Consider the following 19,827-nt stretch of genomic DNA (forward strand, 5'->3'; position numbering starts at 1 on the left):
TTATTTGTAGAAGTAAATCTTAGCAAATGTGAACACTCTTAACTGGGTCCCCAAAGAAAACTCACCTACAACATCAGGGCCAAGCTGAGCATCAGGAGTGCCCTAGATGCCTCTTACAGTCCCCTCCAATAGCCAACTCGAGACACAGACGAAAGGGATTCTTTCCAAGGCTTTATTCCATTGCAACTTAATGACTCTTTCAGATGCTAATCACCAGCGACTAAGCCAGGAACTGCATTGGGGTAGTTAGCAGAGTAGTCCAAGCTCCAGGGAAGGCAGTTGGTCGGAGGAGGGCGGGAAGACTCTGAACTTATGGGCTACGGAGAGGTCCTCCCTCTTTCCCTTGGGTCGCGACCACCGTTTTAGCATCTCCTCTCGGCGCCCTCCATCTGGCGCCACTCCCTGCGTCTGCGCAGAGCATCTAGCAAGGCCCCCTCCCCCACTGCCAAGGCCACTCTCCCAGGAATGCAGGCAGGAGGAGTCTCTCCCTGCCGCTGTGCCTGTGAGCGATGAGCGAGCGCCTCTCCCACGGGTGGTTGCTCTTCCTCAGAATCAGAGCTGCTCTAGGGCTCCATGGGCTCAGTTTCCACCCTGACACTGAGGCTGTTTAAATTAAGTTGTGCCCAAGTATCCAATAGCAGGGACCCTGAAATTTTAGCTTCCAGTTTTTCCCTTACAGCATGCATGCACACACAGTGGGCAGTATCCAACTGTGTCATCCCATGACTTCCAGAAGTGAATTATGGTGTGACTGAAGGAACACCTTTTCCCTAAATCTACTGCCAGCCAATTTCATTGGATGGCCTTGAATTCTAGGGTTATGAGGGTGATGTTCTGTTTGTGTGACATGAAAACTGCCACTGCTGCCCCCCGCCCCCGGGAAGTACAAGCAGTGGCGTAGAGACAGAGAATACAAGGGGAAGGCAGCCGATGGAGAAACAACCCCTTGCTGATGTCACAAGGGCCCAAGGTGGCCGTTTCCCAAAAAGCCCTGTGAAATCACCACAGGACAATCAGTAACAAACTGAGTTGCAGAGAAGAGGACTGAGCACACTCACTCGTACACACACATGGTTTTGTACAATACTCTTTTTAATAAGGGATAGGACATGTTTTGGCTTAGTCACACTGGAGACAGCCAAGCTCTTTTCTTTTCTAGACTCAATAGATGCGTCTTCTAAGGCTCTCAAACTATCCAAAGATGGGAATTCCAGCTCTCACCAATCTCCAACAGGTACCTGGATGGCCGTTAAGAAGGCTGGCAGTTCTCTTCCAATAGGCAGGGTGGGAGGCATGACCCTTTGGGGGAAGGGGCCAGGGCTCACTTGCATGGTACACGTTTTGCCAGTTTAAAAGGCCCCAGGTCTCTGGCATCGCCACCTAAAAAGTAACTGAGAACTGAGAGCTTGTTCAGCTGGTCCTAATCAAGAAAGCGCCAGACTGTGGAGTTTGGCTTCTTTGCTACAGGCACTTGGCTCCCTTCCCTTTTAGGGCTGGGAAAAGATCTCTGCCAAACACCTCGGAGACTGTCTACTCAGAAGCAGACCCTACGAGGCTAGCCAGACCACTGCTTTGAGAGCACAAGGCACTCACCAGAGCCTGATACAAAGGGCAGCGGTTTCACACCAGCCCCTCCTCCCAGCTGCAGATTGGGACAAACAAAAGGAGCTGGGTCTGAATGCGAAGTGCAGCCAGGAGCGGGCGGCGTGCGTGTCGTGCGCAGCGGGAACTAGCTGGAACTGGAGGCAAAGGGACACTCCAGGAAAAGCTGTGGCCTTCCCCAATGCCACTGCCGTCTCTTTCTGTGCTTTGGCCCCACCACCGGTCAGCCTGTGGAGCTCTTCCTGCCTGCCTGCTCTTGTCAACAGAACCTCTCCCCCGGCCCAACCTTCCTGGCTTTTCCCAGCAGGGAGGCAGCAAGGCTAGTTGGCTCTGGAATAGGCAAATGGCCCAGCTTTTCACTGGCCGCAGAAAGGAGATGAGGCCTTCGGAACCCCATTGCAGCCGCTGCGTTCGCTGCCCCCAAAACCAACCTTCTGCTGTGTTGCAAGCACACCGTCAACCTAGGAGTTGTGGAGAGCGCTTGACAACGCCCAGTGGAATCACTGCTTTCCCCATGGATTGGCCCCACACTGCGTTCGGGTCCTCCCTGGCAGATGCCTGAACGTCCGCAGCCATAGTGTGCTGCATCGGCCTGTGCAGGAGGCCAAGGCTCAGCGGGCAGTTTCAGAGCCTGGAGGCTGCGCACTGAGGGGCGGGAATCTAGAAAGGGAGAGCCTTCTCCTCAGGGTGCCAGGCCAAGGTGGCGCCACGCAGTCCAGCCGCTGCAGCAAGGGGCTCCCTGCGACGCTCGCTGGCCCCATCTGGCCCAGCACTGAGGATCCCCCCGCTGCTGCTGGTGGCGTGGCTGAGGCAGCGAGGCCTGCTCAGAGTTCGGCGTGCTCTGGTTCTTGGGGCGCTGTGCCCAGCTTGCTAGCCACCGAGTCTTCCTCATATTGCATGTTGGCGTGGGCCACCTCCCGCGCCAGCTGCTCCAGGGACGGGCGGCCCCACGCCAGGTTCCGTAGAGAGATCCTGGTCATCAGAAGACTGTGGAGGTACAGGAGGAACATGTAAGGGGGCGGCCCACGTACAGAGAAACAAAACTGGTCTCGTTGTCAAAAGGTAGACGCGGCCAGCCCCATCCACTTACAAAACAGATAAAACCACGTGCAAAATCCAGCACTCTCAAAACTTAAAACAAATCAACACAGTCATAAAATAGAAGGCTAAAAGTGACAACAATATAGCTAGGTTAACAGGCCTGGCCTAGTTGAAAGCTCTTCCTCCAGAGTGCGCCTCCTCAAGAAGAGCAGATCAGAATGCCGCTGAACAGTCGGGCCAAAGAAGGCCTCCTCTGCACATGTGCAGCCTCTCTTGCAGGAGCCACTCGACTACGTGATGGGGCATCCACAGTCTGGCCTAAGCCACAGAATGCTCCCTATTGATTTTAGTACATTTATATCCCACCTGTCTTCCATCATGGAACTCAAAGTGGTGTACATGGGGCTCCTGGGGGCTCCCATCCAGGCACTGTCCAGGCCCAACCCTGCTTAGCTTCAGGGAGATTGGCTGCCTCACAGGCCCTCAGGCCACAAACCAGGATGCTGACTAACCTGAGCTGGCAACAAGGGGCTGCCACATACCAGAAGAGGACTGAAGTCTGGACCTGAAGGGCAACCGCTCGCTTGGCTTGGCTCCTGGGAAGGACAGGGCTGTGTGCAACGCCCCTGGTGCCCCACCAGGCCCCCACCCCTCTGGTTATTATGAGATGGGGATTTGCTCTGTCTGGGGGTCCCCTGTGCAGAGGCGCCCAGGGAAAGCCTTCTTCTCTCTCACCTCCTGCGGAAGATGAAGTACTTCTTGGCTGCAAAGCGGTGGAGGCGCTCGGCCGCCGTGGCATTGCGCCGCTTCTGCAGCTCCTCCATGCGCCGGCGGCGGTGGAGGAAGGCCTCGACAACAGGGTCTGTCTGGGTCACGTTTTCCAGGGAGCCGTCCAAGATGGGCTGCAGCTCTGGGGGGAGAGGCTCCGTTTCTGGGGGGGGCAAGGGCAAAGTCGGGGTTAGCCTCAGAAGACCCCCTGAAAATGAATGCATCCTATGGCAGCCTGAGCTCCCACCCGGGACTAAGCGCCCTCAGCCCGCCTTTGGTCTGCTTTGCAAGAGCCCCACCCACAGAGAGGACGGAGGGGGAAATGCTTCCGCACAGGCTGGTGTCCCGGAGCCCGAGGTGCCACCAAGACATCCCATTCCTTTGCCTCGGGCTGTCCAGCAGCCGTCCACAGACTCACCAGTCCCGTTCTGCACCTTCTCCCGCAGTTCCTGCAGGCGAGTGAAGTTCTGCTCCAGAGCTGCTTCAGTGGTGTTGACGTAGATATACATGTAGCAGGAGGGCTCCTGGGACACCGTGAAGACCTTATGGTATTCACCAGATGGCAGCTGTGGCCAAGAGAGCACAGAAACGGGCTGAGACAGGAGGCGGCAGTCACCTGGCTTGCATGGTCACGGCAGCCCACTGTGGTGTGTTCAAGATATTTATTTTTTCTTTCTTTCTTTCTTTCTTTCTTTCTTTCTTTCTTTCTCTTTCTTTCTTTCTCTCTCTCTCTCTCTCTTTCTTTTTCTTTCTTTCTCACCCATCTGCCCAGTCACCCAGCCACTCTGGGCGATGTACAGCAATATAAACAGTTTTAAAACAATACAATTCTACATTAAAACATCGTATTTCTAAAAATACCCTAATCCTAACCCAAATGCCTGCCTGCACAACGTTTTTAATGTGTGACGGAAGCTCATTAAAGTTACAAGTTACACCTGCGAGCACCAGGTGGCCTATTCAAGCTCCGGGCACAGCGTCATGTCATCCGAATCCAGGTGGCATGGATTGTTGCAAGGAGAAACCACCCTCCAACAAACCATGGCCTGTTGTAAGGTTACTGGAGGGCTGTTTCCTTGTTTCCCCCTCCAACCACCCATGTCACCTGGGTTCGGACAACACAGAAAACCACAGCAACCCCTCACTGGGGGCTGAATATTCAACGGGCCACTGGTACGCGCTGCAACCCACCGCGGCTTGAATAAGCCATGCTGGGCTGTAGTGATCGTGTGAACCAGCCCAGGACCACCACCCCAGACGAAGGCCTCACAATCCCCTCACTGTGGGCCCAGAAGAAAAGTTTAAAATGCTCTGGCAATTCCTATCAGGCAGGAATCAGAGAATGCCCCAAGTGGAATCTCTTCCCATGGAAAAGTGCCCAGTCTCTCCCTCACCTGCATAAAGTACGACACTGTCCCGTACCAAGCTTGGCCACTCTACCCTGAGCACAACAGCAGCTCCCAGGGTCTCAGGCAGGGACAGAACCTCTTGCATGCAAAGCAACTGCTCTGCCACTGAGCTCTGGCCCCTCCCCAACGGGCACGAATACTGTGGGTCGGTCCTCAGCTTCCATGAACAAGTGTGTGGTGGGTGAAAGGCCACTGAACTCCCCTCCCTCCCGCTTCGGTTTTGGGGCAGAGCATCAGGATTGCTGGTAATCACAAAGGCAGCCGGGAGAGCGTCCCTTCCATCCTCTCCAGTCCAAGTGCTCTGCCTGGCCCCCACCTGCATCCTGTCTCCTTCCCGCAGCGTGTAGTTCTTCTGTGCACTGACAATCTCCACAGCAACTTCTCCTTTCAGCAAATGGATGCTGGTGTTACCAAGGTCCTCACTGACAAAGTTCTCCAGGTGCAGTCCTGCCATGGGGGAAACAGGGGAGTGAGGAGCTGGAGTGCAACAGAACCCATAGGAGCGGGGCCTACAGCTTTTCTTACACCCCAGGAACACTCTCCAGCTAATATGTACTGAGGGCCAAGAACTTCTGGTGGCTGGCCTGCACAAGTAGTCAAAACGAGTTAAGCTGGCATGTCTAGCTGGAGGCACAACTTGCTACCAAAGCAACGACCCAAAGGCAAGATGCCGAGACGCACCATACCCATTTGGCCCAACCAAGCGTCGGCTGCCTAGAGAACGCAAACAGCAAGGGAGCACCTGGGAAGTCGGCAATGAAGACCACCTCAGTCTGGTTGTCCAGAGAATCTTCGATCTCCTGCAGCTTCGTCCGCCACGGTGACAGGTCAACCAGAAGAGGCTTCAGCCATGGCGTCTTTTGGAAAGGGGACCACTCCGCCTGCACAATGTCCACATGTGGGTCAAAGAGTCTGAGGAGGGGATGAACGTGGGCAAAGTGAAGATACAAAAAGCACAAGGATGCAGCCATGGTCCAGCAAGAAGGGTGGGCCTGTCTCTCTGCTCCCACATAGCTGCCATTATTCTGCACGCTCAAACCCCTGGACATATTTTGAGCTGGTTTCTAACTGAAAAGCCACAGGCCACAATGATTAAGCTGATCTCCAAGTCTGGCAGGCTGGGCTCAGCTTGCATGTTTTTTTAAAGGTCTACTTGCCCAAGAACAGACAGTCCATCATGGTCCTATCTTGGGGCATCTCACAAGCTCTTTGGCCCATGGGGCACTATCTTCCACTGATGCTTTGAAGCACCTGCAGGATGCAAAGCAACCTCCCAACTTCTACCCAGTCCCAACACTTCCCTTGCACGGGCCTCCTTCTCTTCTAGGCACTCCTGCCTATTGTTGGAAACACTGGATTTCTTCATGACTGCCATTTCATGCCATATCATCCCAGCTGCAGAGCATGGCTGAAAGCAGCATTTGCTAAAGGCTCTGCCACAAGATGGGGGTTGGCCAGACGTTTAAAAAGGATGGGGCGTTTTTGTTTGTGCAGTTGACTGTCATCAGCATTAGCAGTCTCTGGGGCATCGCAACTCCCAGGACACGGGAATAATGGGCTCAAGTTCCAGGAAGCCAGATTCCAGCTGAACATCAGGAAAAACTTCCTGACTGTTAGAGCGATACGACAATAGAACCAATTATCTGGGGAGGCGGTGGGCTCTCCCACACTGGAGGCATTCAAGACAAGGCTGGACAGCCATCTGCCAGGGATGTTCTGACTTGGATTCCTGCCCTGAGCAGGGGGTTGGACTCAACGGTCTTGTAGGTCCCTCCCAACCCCACTGTCCTGTGATTCTGTGACGCCCCCACTAACCTTTGCTGGAAACGATCATTGATGGAGACCCAAATGTCAAAGTAAATCTCTGGCTCCGAAATGTTGTAGTGATGCAATAAGTGACTCAGACAGGTGGCGTACTGCTTCAGCATGTCTGCATGGTCCTTCCAGCGCCGGCTCTGTGTGAAGACCTGCTCCAACACAAACTGTTTTCAGCTGGGATGCAGGAATGCAGGTGGAACGGGGAGGGAGAGAGGGGAAGGAAGACCAAACTCACTGTGATTGGGAGTGGGGACAAGCAGTAAGGATCCCAAATCCCAACAATTCTGCAGACGGAAAAGTGCAGATTCTAAAGCTGAAATCAATTCTATCAATCGTGCAAATTTGCTACTCAGTACTTAATGTGAGTGCTTTGTTCTGGGTGCTGAATCTGGGGATTTTACCACTAGAATTTCCTTTTTGATCCAAAGGAGCGTCTTGCAAACACCTCACAGATAGCTACTGTGGGTTCCGCCAAATCGCTCTCTTGGCCAAACTGCAAAAGGCCTTAAATGTTTTGGAAAAGCTCTGCTAGGCACTACAAGGCCCCCAGGATCACCACCCTGAAAGTCGCCTGGCAGGAAGGCTGCTGGGCAGGAGGGCGGGTGGCACACCGGCAGTGGCCAATCTGTCCTGGGAGCTCAGTGCCTGGCACAAGCACTGTGGACTGGTACGCCCTTGGGCAGCAGACTTGGAGAGGGAGATGGAACTCCTGTATACAACAGCAGTTCCCCTGGCTGTCCCTCCAGCCTATGCTGGTGCTACACTTAATACCTGGGGGACATCGCTGGGAGGGTAACTCTTCCCAGCTCCCCACTCTAGATTTCAGTGATACAAACCAGGTTAGTCCCCTCATCCATGATGGATGTTGTGGATGACAGATTTTGTTTTGAATTGACCTGCCACACAGCATCACCAGCAGGCAAGAGGGCAAGGTGGGAAGCAGTCAGAACCTTCCACTGAGGGAAAAGACCGAGGAAAGAAAAGGTGTCTGCTCAGAACCACAGCACCGTATCTCTCCTTCCCTACAATCACTCCTACAGGGGCACAGAGTCCTCCTGGCACATTCTGAGCACCACTGATTAGAGAAGCAAACACACCCCAAAGTCAAGTGCCCATTCAGCCATCCTCTCTGGGCCTCCTCCTAGAACCACCAAAGAAGGGTGGAGAAAGAAGAGAAGGGAAGCCTCGAGATGCCCAGCACAGGAGGAAGGAGTTGTTGACACCTGCAAATTGCCCGACCCATTTTGATAAAAGTATCTTTTTCAGAGGAAGAGAACCTTGGTCTAATAAAACAGCTCAGTTTATTTCTCCAAGATTCTTTGTCACACCATTCACAAGCATCAGTCAGCCATTATCTCCAAGCGATCTCTAGAGGACTACACATTGTTGATACTCGGACTGCAATGGCCACTGCTGCTGGGAGCCGTTCCAATACACTCTATAAAAGTATTGCTTCCCTGGGAAAGGTGCCCCCCTATCTGTCCTCTAGTGGCTCATATGAGTTGAGATGGCTTCTGACGAAATGCAGACTGAATTCTCTGCAGCTGATGGAGCTGAAAGTGCACTATAGGGTTTACCATGGTGCGAAAGGATACTGCCCAGTTGGCTGCCCCAAGAGAGGGAACACGGTACACTTTTTAACGGAACGTTCCCTGTATCCAGAGCTGAGGAAGCAATATCTTGAGCCCTTACAGTCGGGTCCAGTAACAAATGTTCTGTAAGTATAACCTTATGATTACTGGCTGGTACAGATTACGATATGCCCTACAGGGCTGCCAAGTTTGTCCAACGGGCTTGGGAGAAATGACAACTATTGACTGGTATAGAAGATTAAGCCTGCTAATGTATTGTAATAGGTTAATAAATATTCCTTAGACTTTGTGAAATGTTTTAATAGCTCCCTATGAAATGTTTTCATTAGCTTTGTCATAATAAACCTCCTTAATACTTATTTTGGTGTCACCTTCTGTTTAAGAAGGGCATTTTATTATGTTTCTGCATGCATATGGCCCGATCAGTAAATAAGCAATAAACCAAAGGAACCTTCTCTCGAAGTACCATTTGGAGACTCTGCCTCTCCTGGGGGCTTCCAGAAGCCGCCGAGGAGTGGCTGTACTGTGCAGTGACTCTGCAGAACCCTACGCAGCTATTGCTTCTGCGCAGGAAGTTACATTCACCCAGACCCACATGGCTCATGCTTATTTTACAAGCTATATAGAGAGCAGTCAGCTCTAGCTGATGGCAGACTCCTGCAGTGCACATGTGGGGCAAAACAGACACGCATGCGTTTGTTAAATGCAACAACATTCCCAGGATTGCATGGAATCAATACGCAGTTTGTCACGTGGGAAGCAGCCCCCCAGTCAGGCAGCCAAGAGCCCCCACTACCAAGGAAAGAGGAAGAAGGAGAGAGACTGACCCCAGGGTTCAGGTAGCCAAGTTCCCCAGTGAGACCATCACGGTAAGTAATCTTCACATGTTGGTGGGAGCGAGAATGGACCATCATGTCCCACGAGTAGCCATACAGCCCATTCGTCCAGTTGTTATAGCCCTGCATGGGGAGTGGAAAGGGGTGACTTTTCCAAGAGCTGAAGGACACTGCTGTTTCATTCTCCCCATCCCTGCCTTCTGACAGACACAGACAATGCACTGAGTTTCCACAACCCTCCTTGTGCTATTGCTTTATGCCTGAAAAGCTACCAGGAACTGGATGCTCATACTCACAATCCTGACACAGATTTGGCTCTTAGCATCCTCTGCACATGTCTAGAGCGAGCTCTGGACCAGGCTTTCCTGAACCAGAGACCTCCACAAGCATACCGGAATATGTTATCACAGAAAAGAGAGGATCCAATTCAGGCGGCTCAGATTCTTCAGTCCAAAGAGCTCCCCCATCACCTTCTGCTCGCTGGAGCCCCCATGCGAAAGAAAAGGGCGTCTATCCAAGGGTAACGTCTAGAGCCTTTTGCTATGCAGGCCTGCAAAGGGAAAATCCACACGCCTCTCTCACCTGGGTAACGAAGTGTGAGTAAGGCAGGAAGAACTGCTCCAAAATGTACAAGACCGTAAAGAGGGCCCCGAGCTTCTGCCGTAGCCCAGGCCTCTGAGTCGCTCTGCCCGATCTCTGCTGTCCTGCTTCTCCATACACACACTCCCGACTGGGCTGGGGCAGCTCCGAAGGGGGCAGGAGCCTTTGGAAACAGGTGGGGAACCTGGCAATCAGGCGGCGTGGCCAGTCCGGGTAGCAGAAGAGTGGGCTGGTGGCCAGCATGGTGTAGGAGAACATGCCTGTGGGCAAGACGTTGATCTCTGGGTTGAACTGAGGTGGGAGGAAGTGGACGTCTGCAAGAATGGGCTTATGTGAAACACCACTAGTGCCCACCCGCACCCCACAAAAGGCAGAAATTGTTACCAAGCCTCCCGCTTACTTGTGACACAGGCAAAGTACTTGCATGGCAGGAAACATTAACACAGACAAGTGGATGTCTGCAAATGCTATGAGCCCACAAGCAATTTCACTGACCTTCTTTCTGGCTCATACCAATGTTAGTCATTTGCAGCATGTTAATGCCCTGCGGTTGGTGGTGTGGGAAATAACCCACTTTCCTTCAATGGCAAAAGCTTCGCCTGGTTATCTTGAAGGGATTACTACTCACCACAGGTGATCAGGTGAGTGGCTTTTACAAGCCTGAGTTAACAGCTGCTCACAAAAAAGACTAGAGTTAGAGGACCCTGACCCTCAGTAGAGAAAGGTGGTAGTTTAGGCTTCTGGAGAACTTACCAATGCTGAAGAGCTGGGAATTCATGCAGTGGAAGTAAGAGACAAAGCAAAGGGCAACAGGGCGGGTGGAATCCAAAAAGAGCAGAAAGCCAGCAGTGAGGTCCAGCATGAGGCCCCCACCATGCACTACCAGTAAGCTGGTCATGTCCTCTGAAAGCACCAACCTGAGGCAGAAGACACAGCGTGGCTGAGAAGGAGTGGAGCACAAGACCTTTCTGCCCCCCCCCCCATTTAGTGGGAGCCAGACCCACTGGGATGATGGAGCCACATAATTCCGTGGCACCCACACAGATGCTGACTGTTTTCCTCCTTGCTTGCCTCCCTCTCCCCCAGCTCACCTGAAGGGGCTGAAGAGCCAGTGCCGTGCGAGGGAGCCCATGGAGTAGCCCTCCACCCAGTCTGCATCCAGCTTCTTGATGCCCGCAATGAAATAAACAATGAAGATCTGTTAGGAAACAAGCACAAGGCAAACTAGTCAGGAGGAGGCACAAAGCAGCACACCGACAAGGTGGTAACCCCCAGGAAGGAGCAGAAGGGGGAGCTCCAACTCCGAGCCACCTTCAGGATTAGGCAAGGACCCAAATTGCTTCTGGCCGCTCCCCCAAAGGCTCCCACCCATCCATGTGCTGCTCAGTTCTTTCCACAGCAAAAGAAAAGCGTGAAGGAAGCAAAGCTCCCGCCCGCCCTGGCCTCCTATTAACCCATCCTGCGCCCCCCAAGGGGACCGTCACCTGTTCGCTGTACCAGATGCTCATGGCAGCCACTGGTGGGCGCCCCAGTCCTGACCGCCACGCTCTCTGACGGTGCTGCCCATCGAGGAGCTGGGTGCCAACGGACAGAGCAGAGTGAGGGGGACCGTGTGTGGCTCATCCATCCCCACAGAGGCCCTTTTGCTTCTAGAAGGCACATCCGTGCGGAAACTGGCGGGATGCCCATGTCGGAGGGACACCCCACGGCCCACCGTACCTGGGTGCGCAACACTGTGTAGTTCCACAACGGAACATGAGCGTTTCTCTTCCGTGGACTCCAGAGACCATCCAGAGACCTAAAGAGAGAAGGCACACCACTAGGAGGACTCCTGGGGGCTGGGGAGGAGAGAGGGGCTGAGATGCTATGGAAGGTCCATTTTAAATCCAGACAAACATACAGGTCTCCACAGGACCAGAGGCACCCTAGCGGCTCCACCATCCGCCTGACTGACGGTGCTCAAGAAGTCTGAAATGATTTTTTCAGCCCACTGTAATGCCAATTCTGAAAAAGGTGATGACGCAACTAAGAACTAGAACTGTGATTTTTAGGCTGGAATCCTATTCACTCCCTGGCTCATCCAGAGAGCTGGCACCTAGAACCAGCCTCTGCTGTGGTCTGGAGATGGTCACAGGAGATACAGGTTTCACACACAAGGCTTTTGGGTAGCAGCTGGGAAGGCTTCTAGCTGCACAGTGCTGCGTACACGCACAGCCTTTTCAACTAATTTGGAAAGCAGGGGTGCCGGGTGTGTTGCGGGAAGGATGATGCCAGGTGTGGGTGAGGCAGCTTTGTGCTAAGGGAAAGGCGGGACGGCGGCTCTGATGATGCCTGAAGGAACAGCACCACCTCCAGGTCTGTCACAATGGCCTGTTGCAGGAGGCAGAACTACACCTGGTCACGGTGGGCCCAGTTTCAGTCCTCATATGCAGTGTCAAGCTCCCTGGCTGCTCTGGGCAAGCCCCGCTCTTAGCAGGGTGGTTGGTCGCAAGGCTGAAATCACACTCGAAGGCAATACATCCCTTGCAGCCTTTAAAAGACCTTGAAAATAGGGGAGAGGACAAAGGCAGGAAGCAGGAAGAACACCATGCACCAAAAGAGCCTCTCCCATGGACAGGGCACACCTCCCCTCCCTTCAAATGGAAGTTGTGCAACTGGAGTGACAGATTTGTTTACCTGGCAGAGACGTGTTCTGAACAAAGAGCAGCCACTGCAAAAACCAAAATCATGGCTGTGGGGAAAAGAAAGCAAAGAGCCTCTTACCAGTAGCGGTTTGCATTCATGAACATTAGCTGGAAACCAAGCAGGCCATATAAGTAGGAGTGATTGTTCCAGGCCGTTTTATCCAGGAAGAAGATGTACCAGTACGGCAGCACGAAGAGCAGGCAGCTGAGCCGATAGAAGCAGCCCAGCATGATCCCCAAAGCACCTAAAGCAGCAAGGGAGCAAAGGTTAGGGTGCTCCGCTCCATGCGCAGAGTGTCTTCAGAGGGACATGAGGACCTTAAAAAACCTGGGGAAACCTGAGAAAACACAGGAAAAAACACACATTCCCCCCTTTCCCCAAAAAATCAGTGGGGAAAAGCAGGTGCCCCCCCCCCCCCCCAATATGGATTCTCTCCTAGCTAGACACAGCCCAAAGAGACAGCAGGGAAGCCAGCCAGGGAAACACAGTGGAGCTCATTCCAGCCAGCCAGGACAGCTAAGCTGGGCCCTTCAGTGGCTCAGTCTCCTCCTGGCATCCTTACCCAGGAGCATGACTGTGTAGACAAGGTACATCCAGTCCAGTGGGAGTGGCTCCAGGAAGTTGAAGAGGGGGAAGCGACACACTTGCAACCCATCCAGGTATTTGTGGTCCAGATAGCTCAAGCCCCGCTCCTGTGGGATGTCCAAAGCCATCAACATCCCTGAGAAAGAAACAGAGCAAGAAGAGGTCAATGGCAGCAATGGAACAGACTCCCTCACCCTCTACTCTGTGCAAAAAATGCAAAGGAGGGGGGCAGCAATGCTCCCCTCCCCACCTCCACAGTCTTTTGGCATGCTTGGTGGAGGAACCCCTAGGACAAGCATTAGGGATGCTGTATTGTTCCTCACAATTGTTGGCCACTGACTGGAAAGATATTGCAGGAACTGCACACCACCTTAAATTGCTTTCATCACAGCTATATTTCCTAGATTAAAGTTGCAAACCTTCCTTCTCTTGCATTATTCCAACTAGCAACTGAATTTTTTCCTGGTCAGCTCTCATCCTGCTCAATATACAGGAGGAAAATAATATGGTTCAAGTTTGGTTCTGGTAGACATGTCATTCTGGTTCCTTGAACTTTTATTCCCTTGGACTCCAACATGCCACAGTGGAAGAATATGAAGGGGCAGCTGCTCTTAAAAGTAAAAAGTGGCTTTCACGTGGCTGAGGCACCAAGTGGGCAGAAATCCCAGGACTTCCATGCCAGCAGGCATTTCCTGCACAAGCCAGCATGGAAGTCCTGAGCCCCAGGGCCTCAGCACCTCCAGGCTGCAGTCTTCCCCAAAAGGGAGTGTTGACAGAGGAGGCGTCCACCTGGCAACACAGCTTTAAGGGCAACCTCACAGGAGCAGCAACGTGCAGCGAGAAGCAGGTTGGGGAAGGCCTGTCTGTGGAGAGTTGGGCTCCTCCTGGGCTGTGCAGAGGAAAGGCCTGTCCAACAAATGGCCCCAAACTGCCAGCATTTAGAGCTTCCGCACCACAGTTGTGCACTGTTGTAGAAAACTCCAGAAAATGATCAGACACAAACAACACCGTAATGTGGAATGGTCCGGTGCGTGTCTGAAGTGAATGAGAGCTGGAGGTGACCGAGAGAGTTTCAAAACACAGAGCAGAAAACTGCTGTGGAAGGAGCAACTTAATCACACAGCTGCAGGAAAGGAAGCGACACGAGGTCAGCCATTCCGTACACACGTGCACACGCAGACACACTGCTCTTGTGCCAAATCTCCATACTGAGGGAAATTTGGGTGGATGGCCCTTGTGCTGCATCAAAGCTTTGGGAAAAGGTAAACACACACACACACACACACACACACACCACAAACAAACCCCAGGCAAAACTTCCAAGTGTTGCCAGCCAATCTAACCTTGAAAGAAAGTCAAACCAGCCCACAAAATGTGGTGATCAGTTGGACCTTGAAAGCGTAAGAAAACTGTTCAGTGAACCCTTCCAAAGAAAAAACATTTTTAGGCTCATAGTGGAGGTCAACACCATCTGTGAGTACGCTGGGAGTAAGAATAAAGAATCCAAAACACGGAGACAGAGGAGAAAGGATCACTTTTAAGTTCCCTCCTGAGGCATCAGATCACAGCATTCTACAATCATCATTTTTACTGTTTCAGAGCTGACAAGTGGTCTCAAGAGCAGATGCCCTGCTGGGGCCCCAGATATTTGAGCTCCTGAAGTCTCCTACTTACCAAGAGCCTTGAAAGCTGCCCTACCCTACACGCCCCCCTCCCCACTTTGCCCAGTCTTGGCTTGTCTTTGGGCAAGAGAAGCTGCTAGGCAGACCAGCTGTCTCACTTTGTTTCTTCTCAGGTCATGTTTATACAGGAAGCGACTTGCGCTCCCATTTGAGCATTTTGGTGCCAATGATGAGCAGGTGAAACAGTTTCCAGAGACACAGAAGCCACATGCTAACAAACCATCCATCTTCTTCTCAAGCTAAATGTGGTCATTTTGAGTCTCCATAGCAGTTTGCTGATGAATGTCAATGGCAAACCAGTGGGGGGTTTTGTTGCCGTGGGTGGGGCGGTGGCAAGAGCGCACCACCCAGGGAAGGGGTGCATCCAGGGACTGGAACTCAAGCCCTGGGCTGCCTGAAGTTGCCCACCCCATCTTAAGGTATAGACAGGGCTGTGGGTTGAGTTCAGAGAATGAAGGCGTAGGGATGGATCTCAAGAGCCCGGTCGTGGTGGCGTTCTCTCTTCTGCCATGTTGCTTTTGCTGTGTGATTTGGGATATGTGGGGTCTGGAATGGCCTTTTTTTTTCCAGGCAGGTAGGCAGGCTGCACCCACCAAGCAAACCACACAACCACCCCACACGCGATGCAGGGGGGTGGGATGCCAGCATGAACTGGATATGCAGGCTACAGGAAGAGGATGGGCAGGTGACCCCCAGGTAAGAGCGGCCTGTGCTCACACATCCTCATGTATGCATCAGGGAGGCTCACAAGGGCAACGCCTGAGAGCTCTGGGGCCAATCCAGAATGCTGGACTCCCACTGCATGAAGAACGTGGTTAAAACCTCCCCAATTCCAGACAGATTCCTAGCAGATCCATCCTGCCAATGTGCCTGGAGGCCAAGATCCAGAGCAGAATCACAAGTGGCTCTTTCTTTGGTAGATCTGCAAGTGATCCTTGCAAGGCCGGTCCCCAAGAAATGCTCGGTCCCCGGCACTGACCCAGGCTCCAGCCCTGCCCATGACGAAGGAAGAGCCGGAGAGCTCCCCACCAAGTCCAAAGTCTCCCAGCTCTACTGATAAGGCAGAGGCCAGTGGCACTGACCCCAAATGCACAACCACAGGTTGCTTCCACCCCAGGATGTGGGATCTCCATTGCTGGCTCCGGTACAGCAGAGACACCACAGCTTGAAAGGACACTCATCCCTCCACATCCTGTTGCTGGATTAGGTTGCACATCCCACACATTCCATTTGTTTCCTTTTACAGCTGTCAGTAAAACCCAACTGTCTGTTTCCTGCAACAAGCATGTCCTGCAAATAGTTTACAAGAGAGCCATTGGGGGCTGGGGGAGACAGGCCTATGCTTGCTGGAAGAGAGGGAGGCTGCAGAGAGAAAAGGGGGGGCATCTGAGGCCTTTATAGATGTGCCAAGAGCAGCCATCGCATGTGGAGTCAATTGTGCTTGGAGAAAGGCCATTCCAGACCCCACATATCCCAAACCACACAGCAAAAGCAACATGGCAGAAGAGAGAACGCCACCACGACCGGGCTCTTGAGATCCATCCCTACGCCTTCATTCTCTGAACTCAACCCACAGCCCTGTCTATACCTTAAGATGGGGTGGGCAACTTCAGGCAGCCCAGGGCTTGAGTTCCAGTCCCTGGATGCACGCCTTCCCTGGGTGGTGCACTCTTGCCACCGTCCCACCCACGGCAACAAAACCCCCCACTGGTTTGCCATTGACATTCATCAGCAAACTGCTATGGAGACTCAAAATGACCACATTTAGCTTGAGAAGAAGATAAATTTGGCACTTTTGACTCTCCATAGTGAGGAGATGGGGAATTGCAGCCCTGGGGGCCAAGTATGGCCCCCCCGGGGTTCTCCAGGTGACCATGTCCCCTCCCCTGGCCCCACCCCCTCCCCCAACCACTGGTCATCTGGTGGTTTCCTGGCTTTTGAGCAGTTTTTTCCCCTCTCTAAAAGCTTGAAATGCCCCCCGCCCCCCCTGCTCAGTGGCTGGCAGCAAGTGCTTTCAGGAGCAATATTCTGGTGACTTTTGTGTCATCTTTGCATCTTTGGCTTCCCACCTTTTGCCTCTGGCCCCCTTGCCTTCAGCCAATGTGGCCCCCAGGAGCTTCTGTGAAATGGAATTCAGCCCTGCGACTGAGAGAGATCCCGCCCCTGATGCCATAGTGAGTTGCCACTGAATTTCGACAGCTAACCACGGGGTGTTTTTGCCACTGTGCTGCTGAATTTCAGCAGCGCAAGGGCGGCAGCAGGGTGGGGTGGGGGCTGCACTCCAGGCCACGGGGGCATGTGCTGCCCACCCCTGCCTCAACGCGATTACATGCCACTATGTGGCGCATCACGACCCTCAGAGTCCAGCATCAACGGAAGTTAAATCCTGACAAGGCGGAGGCACTTCGGGCGTTCTCCCATCTGGGAAACGGGCGTGCAACCTGCCCTAGACGGAGTTGTGCCCCCCTTAAAGAGCAGGCAGGTGGCGGGGGAGAGGGGGCTCCTGGATCCAGCCTCATCACTGGAGGTGCAGGAATCCTCGGTGCCGCCAAGCGGCTTGCCCGGGCTTAAGCGGGCTGGCCAGCAGCTCCAGCCGTCCCTGGCCAGGGCAGTCTCTGCTCCGGTAACCTCCCGACGGGATCGCTGTAACGCACGGCAAGAGGAGCTGCCCCCGCACGCTCGGGGGGAGGCCGCCACTCTCCGCCCGGCAGCTGCAGGCACGACTCACCGAAGAGGAAGCGGAAGACGCCCAGGGCGGCCGGGTCAGTGGGCCTGTTCAACAGGCAGACCACGCGAGGCCAGCTGGAGAGGTCGGCGCGCTCAAAGCCCAGCAGGCGCGCGGTCCCGCTGCGGGCGCCTGCGCCGGGCGCCGGCCCCGGGGCCTTCGTCCCCCTGCTGCGCCTCTCCGGCCGGGCGGGCGGGGGCCCGGAGAGCGGGACTCCTGCAAAAGCAAGGCGGGGGTGGCACCGGGCCTCCGGCAGAGGGCGGCTTCTGCGCGGGATCCCGGCGCGCCGCGGGCGAAGAGCCGCGGAGGCCGCGGCCGCGCGGGGTCCAGACTGACGCGGCCCCGCGGCAGGTCGGGAGCGTGGACGGGGTCCCCGAAGCCCCGCAGCCAGAAGCGGCCTGCTTCGCCTTGCTGCGCGGCGGGCCCCCCGCCGCCGCACTCCGGCGTGACCGAGGAACAAGCCGCGCGGGGGCGCTCGCCGCGGCATGTGCGGCTCCCACCCCACCGCCCCTTTACTTTTCCCCATGCGGACGAAGGGGTTTTCAGGGGCGCCCGCCTGCTTTGAGCAGCTTGAGGGGTGCTCTGTGAGCCGGCGCCCGTCCGCCTCCCCGCCGCGAAGCGCAGCGCGGGCCGCCCCGTTCCACGGGCTGCGTGTCTGCCCGGCGCGAGCGCGGCGGAGGCTCCTCGCCGCGGGGAAGCCCCGCACCCTGCCGGGAGGCCTGCGCGCCCCCGCGGTCTCCGGGCCAGACCTGCAGCGTGGGCGCGGCCCGGGTCCATCTCGACGCGGCGGCGGCCCGTCCCGAAGAGAGGCGGCGCAGGCAGGAAGGCGCCGCGCTTCCGGCCCCTCCTGCCCCGGTGCGCGGGCCGGGCGCTGCCGCGGCGTCGCCGGAGCAGCAGCAGCGCTCGGCGCGGACGCGTGGCCCTCCGCGGCGCGGCTGTCGGGGCGGGGGCGCCGCAGGCCGATGGCCGCCCTGCTGGCTGCGTCCGCGGGGCGGGACTCGGGGCGGGACAGGCAAAGCCGCCTCCCGCCCTCGGCGCCGGCGCCTCCCCTGGGCAGCCGGGCGGCCGACCCGCCACAGCCCCCTCCTCGCCCACGGGGGAAGCGGGCGCAACAGCCGGGAGGGGGGGGTTGACAGCAGAATCCAGTCTGCAAGAAGAGGGTCAATCGCCTGCCCTCCTGCTGCGATCACCCCACTTTCCAAAGCACCCCCTTCTCACCCCCTCTCAAAAGCGAACCCTGAATATTCGCACCCTGAATATTTCTATCCCATCCCACCTTTTCTCCAAGGGGCTCAAGGCAACATGCATTGTCCCGTCTCATCTCCCCCCCCCCCGCCTTTAATCTTATCCTCACAACAACAAACGTGAGGTAGGTTAGGGTGCGAGATAGTGACGGGGCCAAGGCCACCCAGTGAGTTTCATAGAGAAGTCGGAATTTAAATTCTGCTCTTCCCCAGCCCTAGTCCAACACTCCAGCCAGTACTCCATGCTGGCTGTCATAGCATATGCATAAAATGAGCATTCAACACAAGGTATGGCCAACATGCTGATGGGTACTATGGTTTCCCACTTGCTAATTTCTGAGACATCCAAGAAGCTCCGTAGACAAAGCTGAATTAATTGCAATCTTATATCAAGTGTTGTTTGCCTGTCATCAGTATTCTTTGCCTCCACTGACTGGGATGAATCACCTTATTCAGCTCCTTATTCCAAGCTTCTCTGTTCTCTAGAGGCTTCAACAAGCAACTACCTATCAGATACTGGAAGAGGAAGCTTTGAAATGACCTACAACAGAACCACTTTCAGTGAAGGCTCTGAAATTGCACAAACATCTGGACCAAAGATGGTTACCAGTAGTTCCCTGACCTGCGTGCAATGGCATTTTTCCTAGGGTGGTAAGAAATACTTACCCTGCAACGCTTCAAAGCTTGCCAGGATTTTGTCATCATCAGTAAACCCCCTCCCCCCACTCCCCGAGTTCCTATGTGAAGCCAAGCCCAGTTTTTCCAAATGAAGACCTTATCTCCACAATTTTAGTACAAGGTTGAACCATAATGGGGAACTCAAATTATGAGAGATGCTACCTTCTGTATGTTTCTTCAGGCCTCCACTGTTGGGTGTAATATGGCTTGGGCTTCTTTTCTAAATGCTGATGTCAAGGTGGACAGAATAGTAATTGTTGCTTAGGTAAACACAGTTTGACAGATTGGAATGTTCTGCTTCACCTACGGCACCCCAGTATAATTGCCTGTATCAACATAAATAATCTGTGATGCTCCTGCAAATTGTGCAATTGTCCCATTCTGTCTTCCTTATTATTGTCCTTTGTATGATTTGCAGTAAATTATGTCTGATGATGGCCCTGAAAGGGCCTCCAAACAATTCTATTTATTGCTTTTCTATACCGCCCAATAGCCAAAGCTCTCTCAATTTCTAAATATTTGATGTTATTTGGAATTCCACAAGTTACATTAATTAATTTTA

The 19,827-nt window shown here is 54.1% G+C and overlaps 1 protein-coding gene across 1 annotated transcript; it reads right to left on the reverse strand.

Annotated features, from left to right (window-relative positions):
* Positions 1-1,071: 1,071 nt before the first annotated feature.
* Positions 1,072-18,651, reverse strand: GGCX (gamma-glutamyl carboxylase). Its single transcript, XM_084807265.1, has 15 exons — positions 18,595-18,651; positions 17,347-18,490; positions 12,914-13,072; positions 12,430-12,595; positions 11,386-11,464; positions 10,758-10,864; positions 10,420-10,583; positions 9,649-9,926; positions 9,058-9,189; positions 6,636-6,787; positions 5,563-5,732; positions 5,137-5,267; positions 3,830-3,977; positions 3,379-3,574; positions 1,072-2,589 (listed from the first exon to the last, which is right to left on the reverse strand). Exons 1-15 carry the CDS (start codon positions 18,649-18,651, stop codon positions 2,427-2,429), a joined length of 3,246 nt encoding a protein of 1,081 aa, XP_084663391.1. The 3' UTR covers positions 1,072-2,426.
* Positions 18,652-19,827: the final 1,176 nt, after the last annotated feature.

The sequence above is a fragment of the Heloderma suspectum genome, chromosome 6 (genome assembly GCF_057233095.1).
Source record: "Heloderma suspectum isolate Gila_16-S chromosome 6, 16-S_ref, whole genome shotgun sequence".
NCBI lineage: Eukaryota > Metazoa > Chordata > Lepidosauria > Squamata > Helodermatidae > Heloderma > Heloderma suspectum.

What these genes read in the sequence shown, in the direction of transcription:
- GGCX (XM_084807265.1), bottom strand. Translation starts at nt 18,651, where the DNA reads ATGCATGTTGCCTTGAGCCCCTTGGAGAAAAGGTGGGATGGGATAGAA. An exon ending in CTTCATTGCCGACTTCCCAG is followed by an intron (nt 5,268 to 5,562) that starts GTGCTCCCTTGC and finishes CCCCCATGGCAG; the next exon opens with GACTGCACCTGGAGAACTTT. An exon ending in TACTTCATCTTCCGCAGGAG is followed by an intron (nt 2,590 to 3,378) that starts GTGAGAGAGAAG and finishes GTACCTCCACAG; the next exon opens with TCTTCTGATGACCAGGATCT.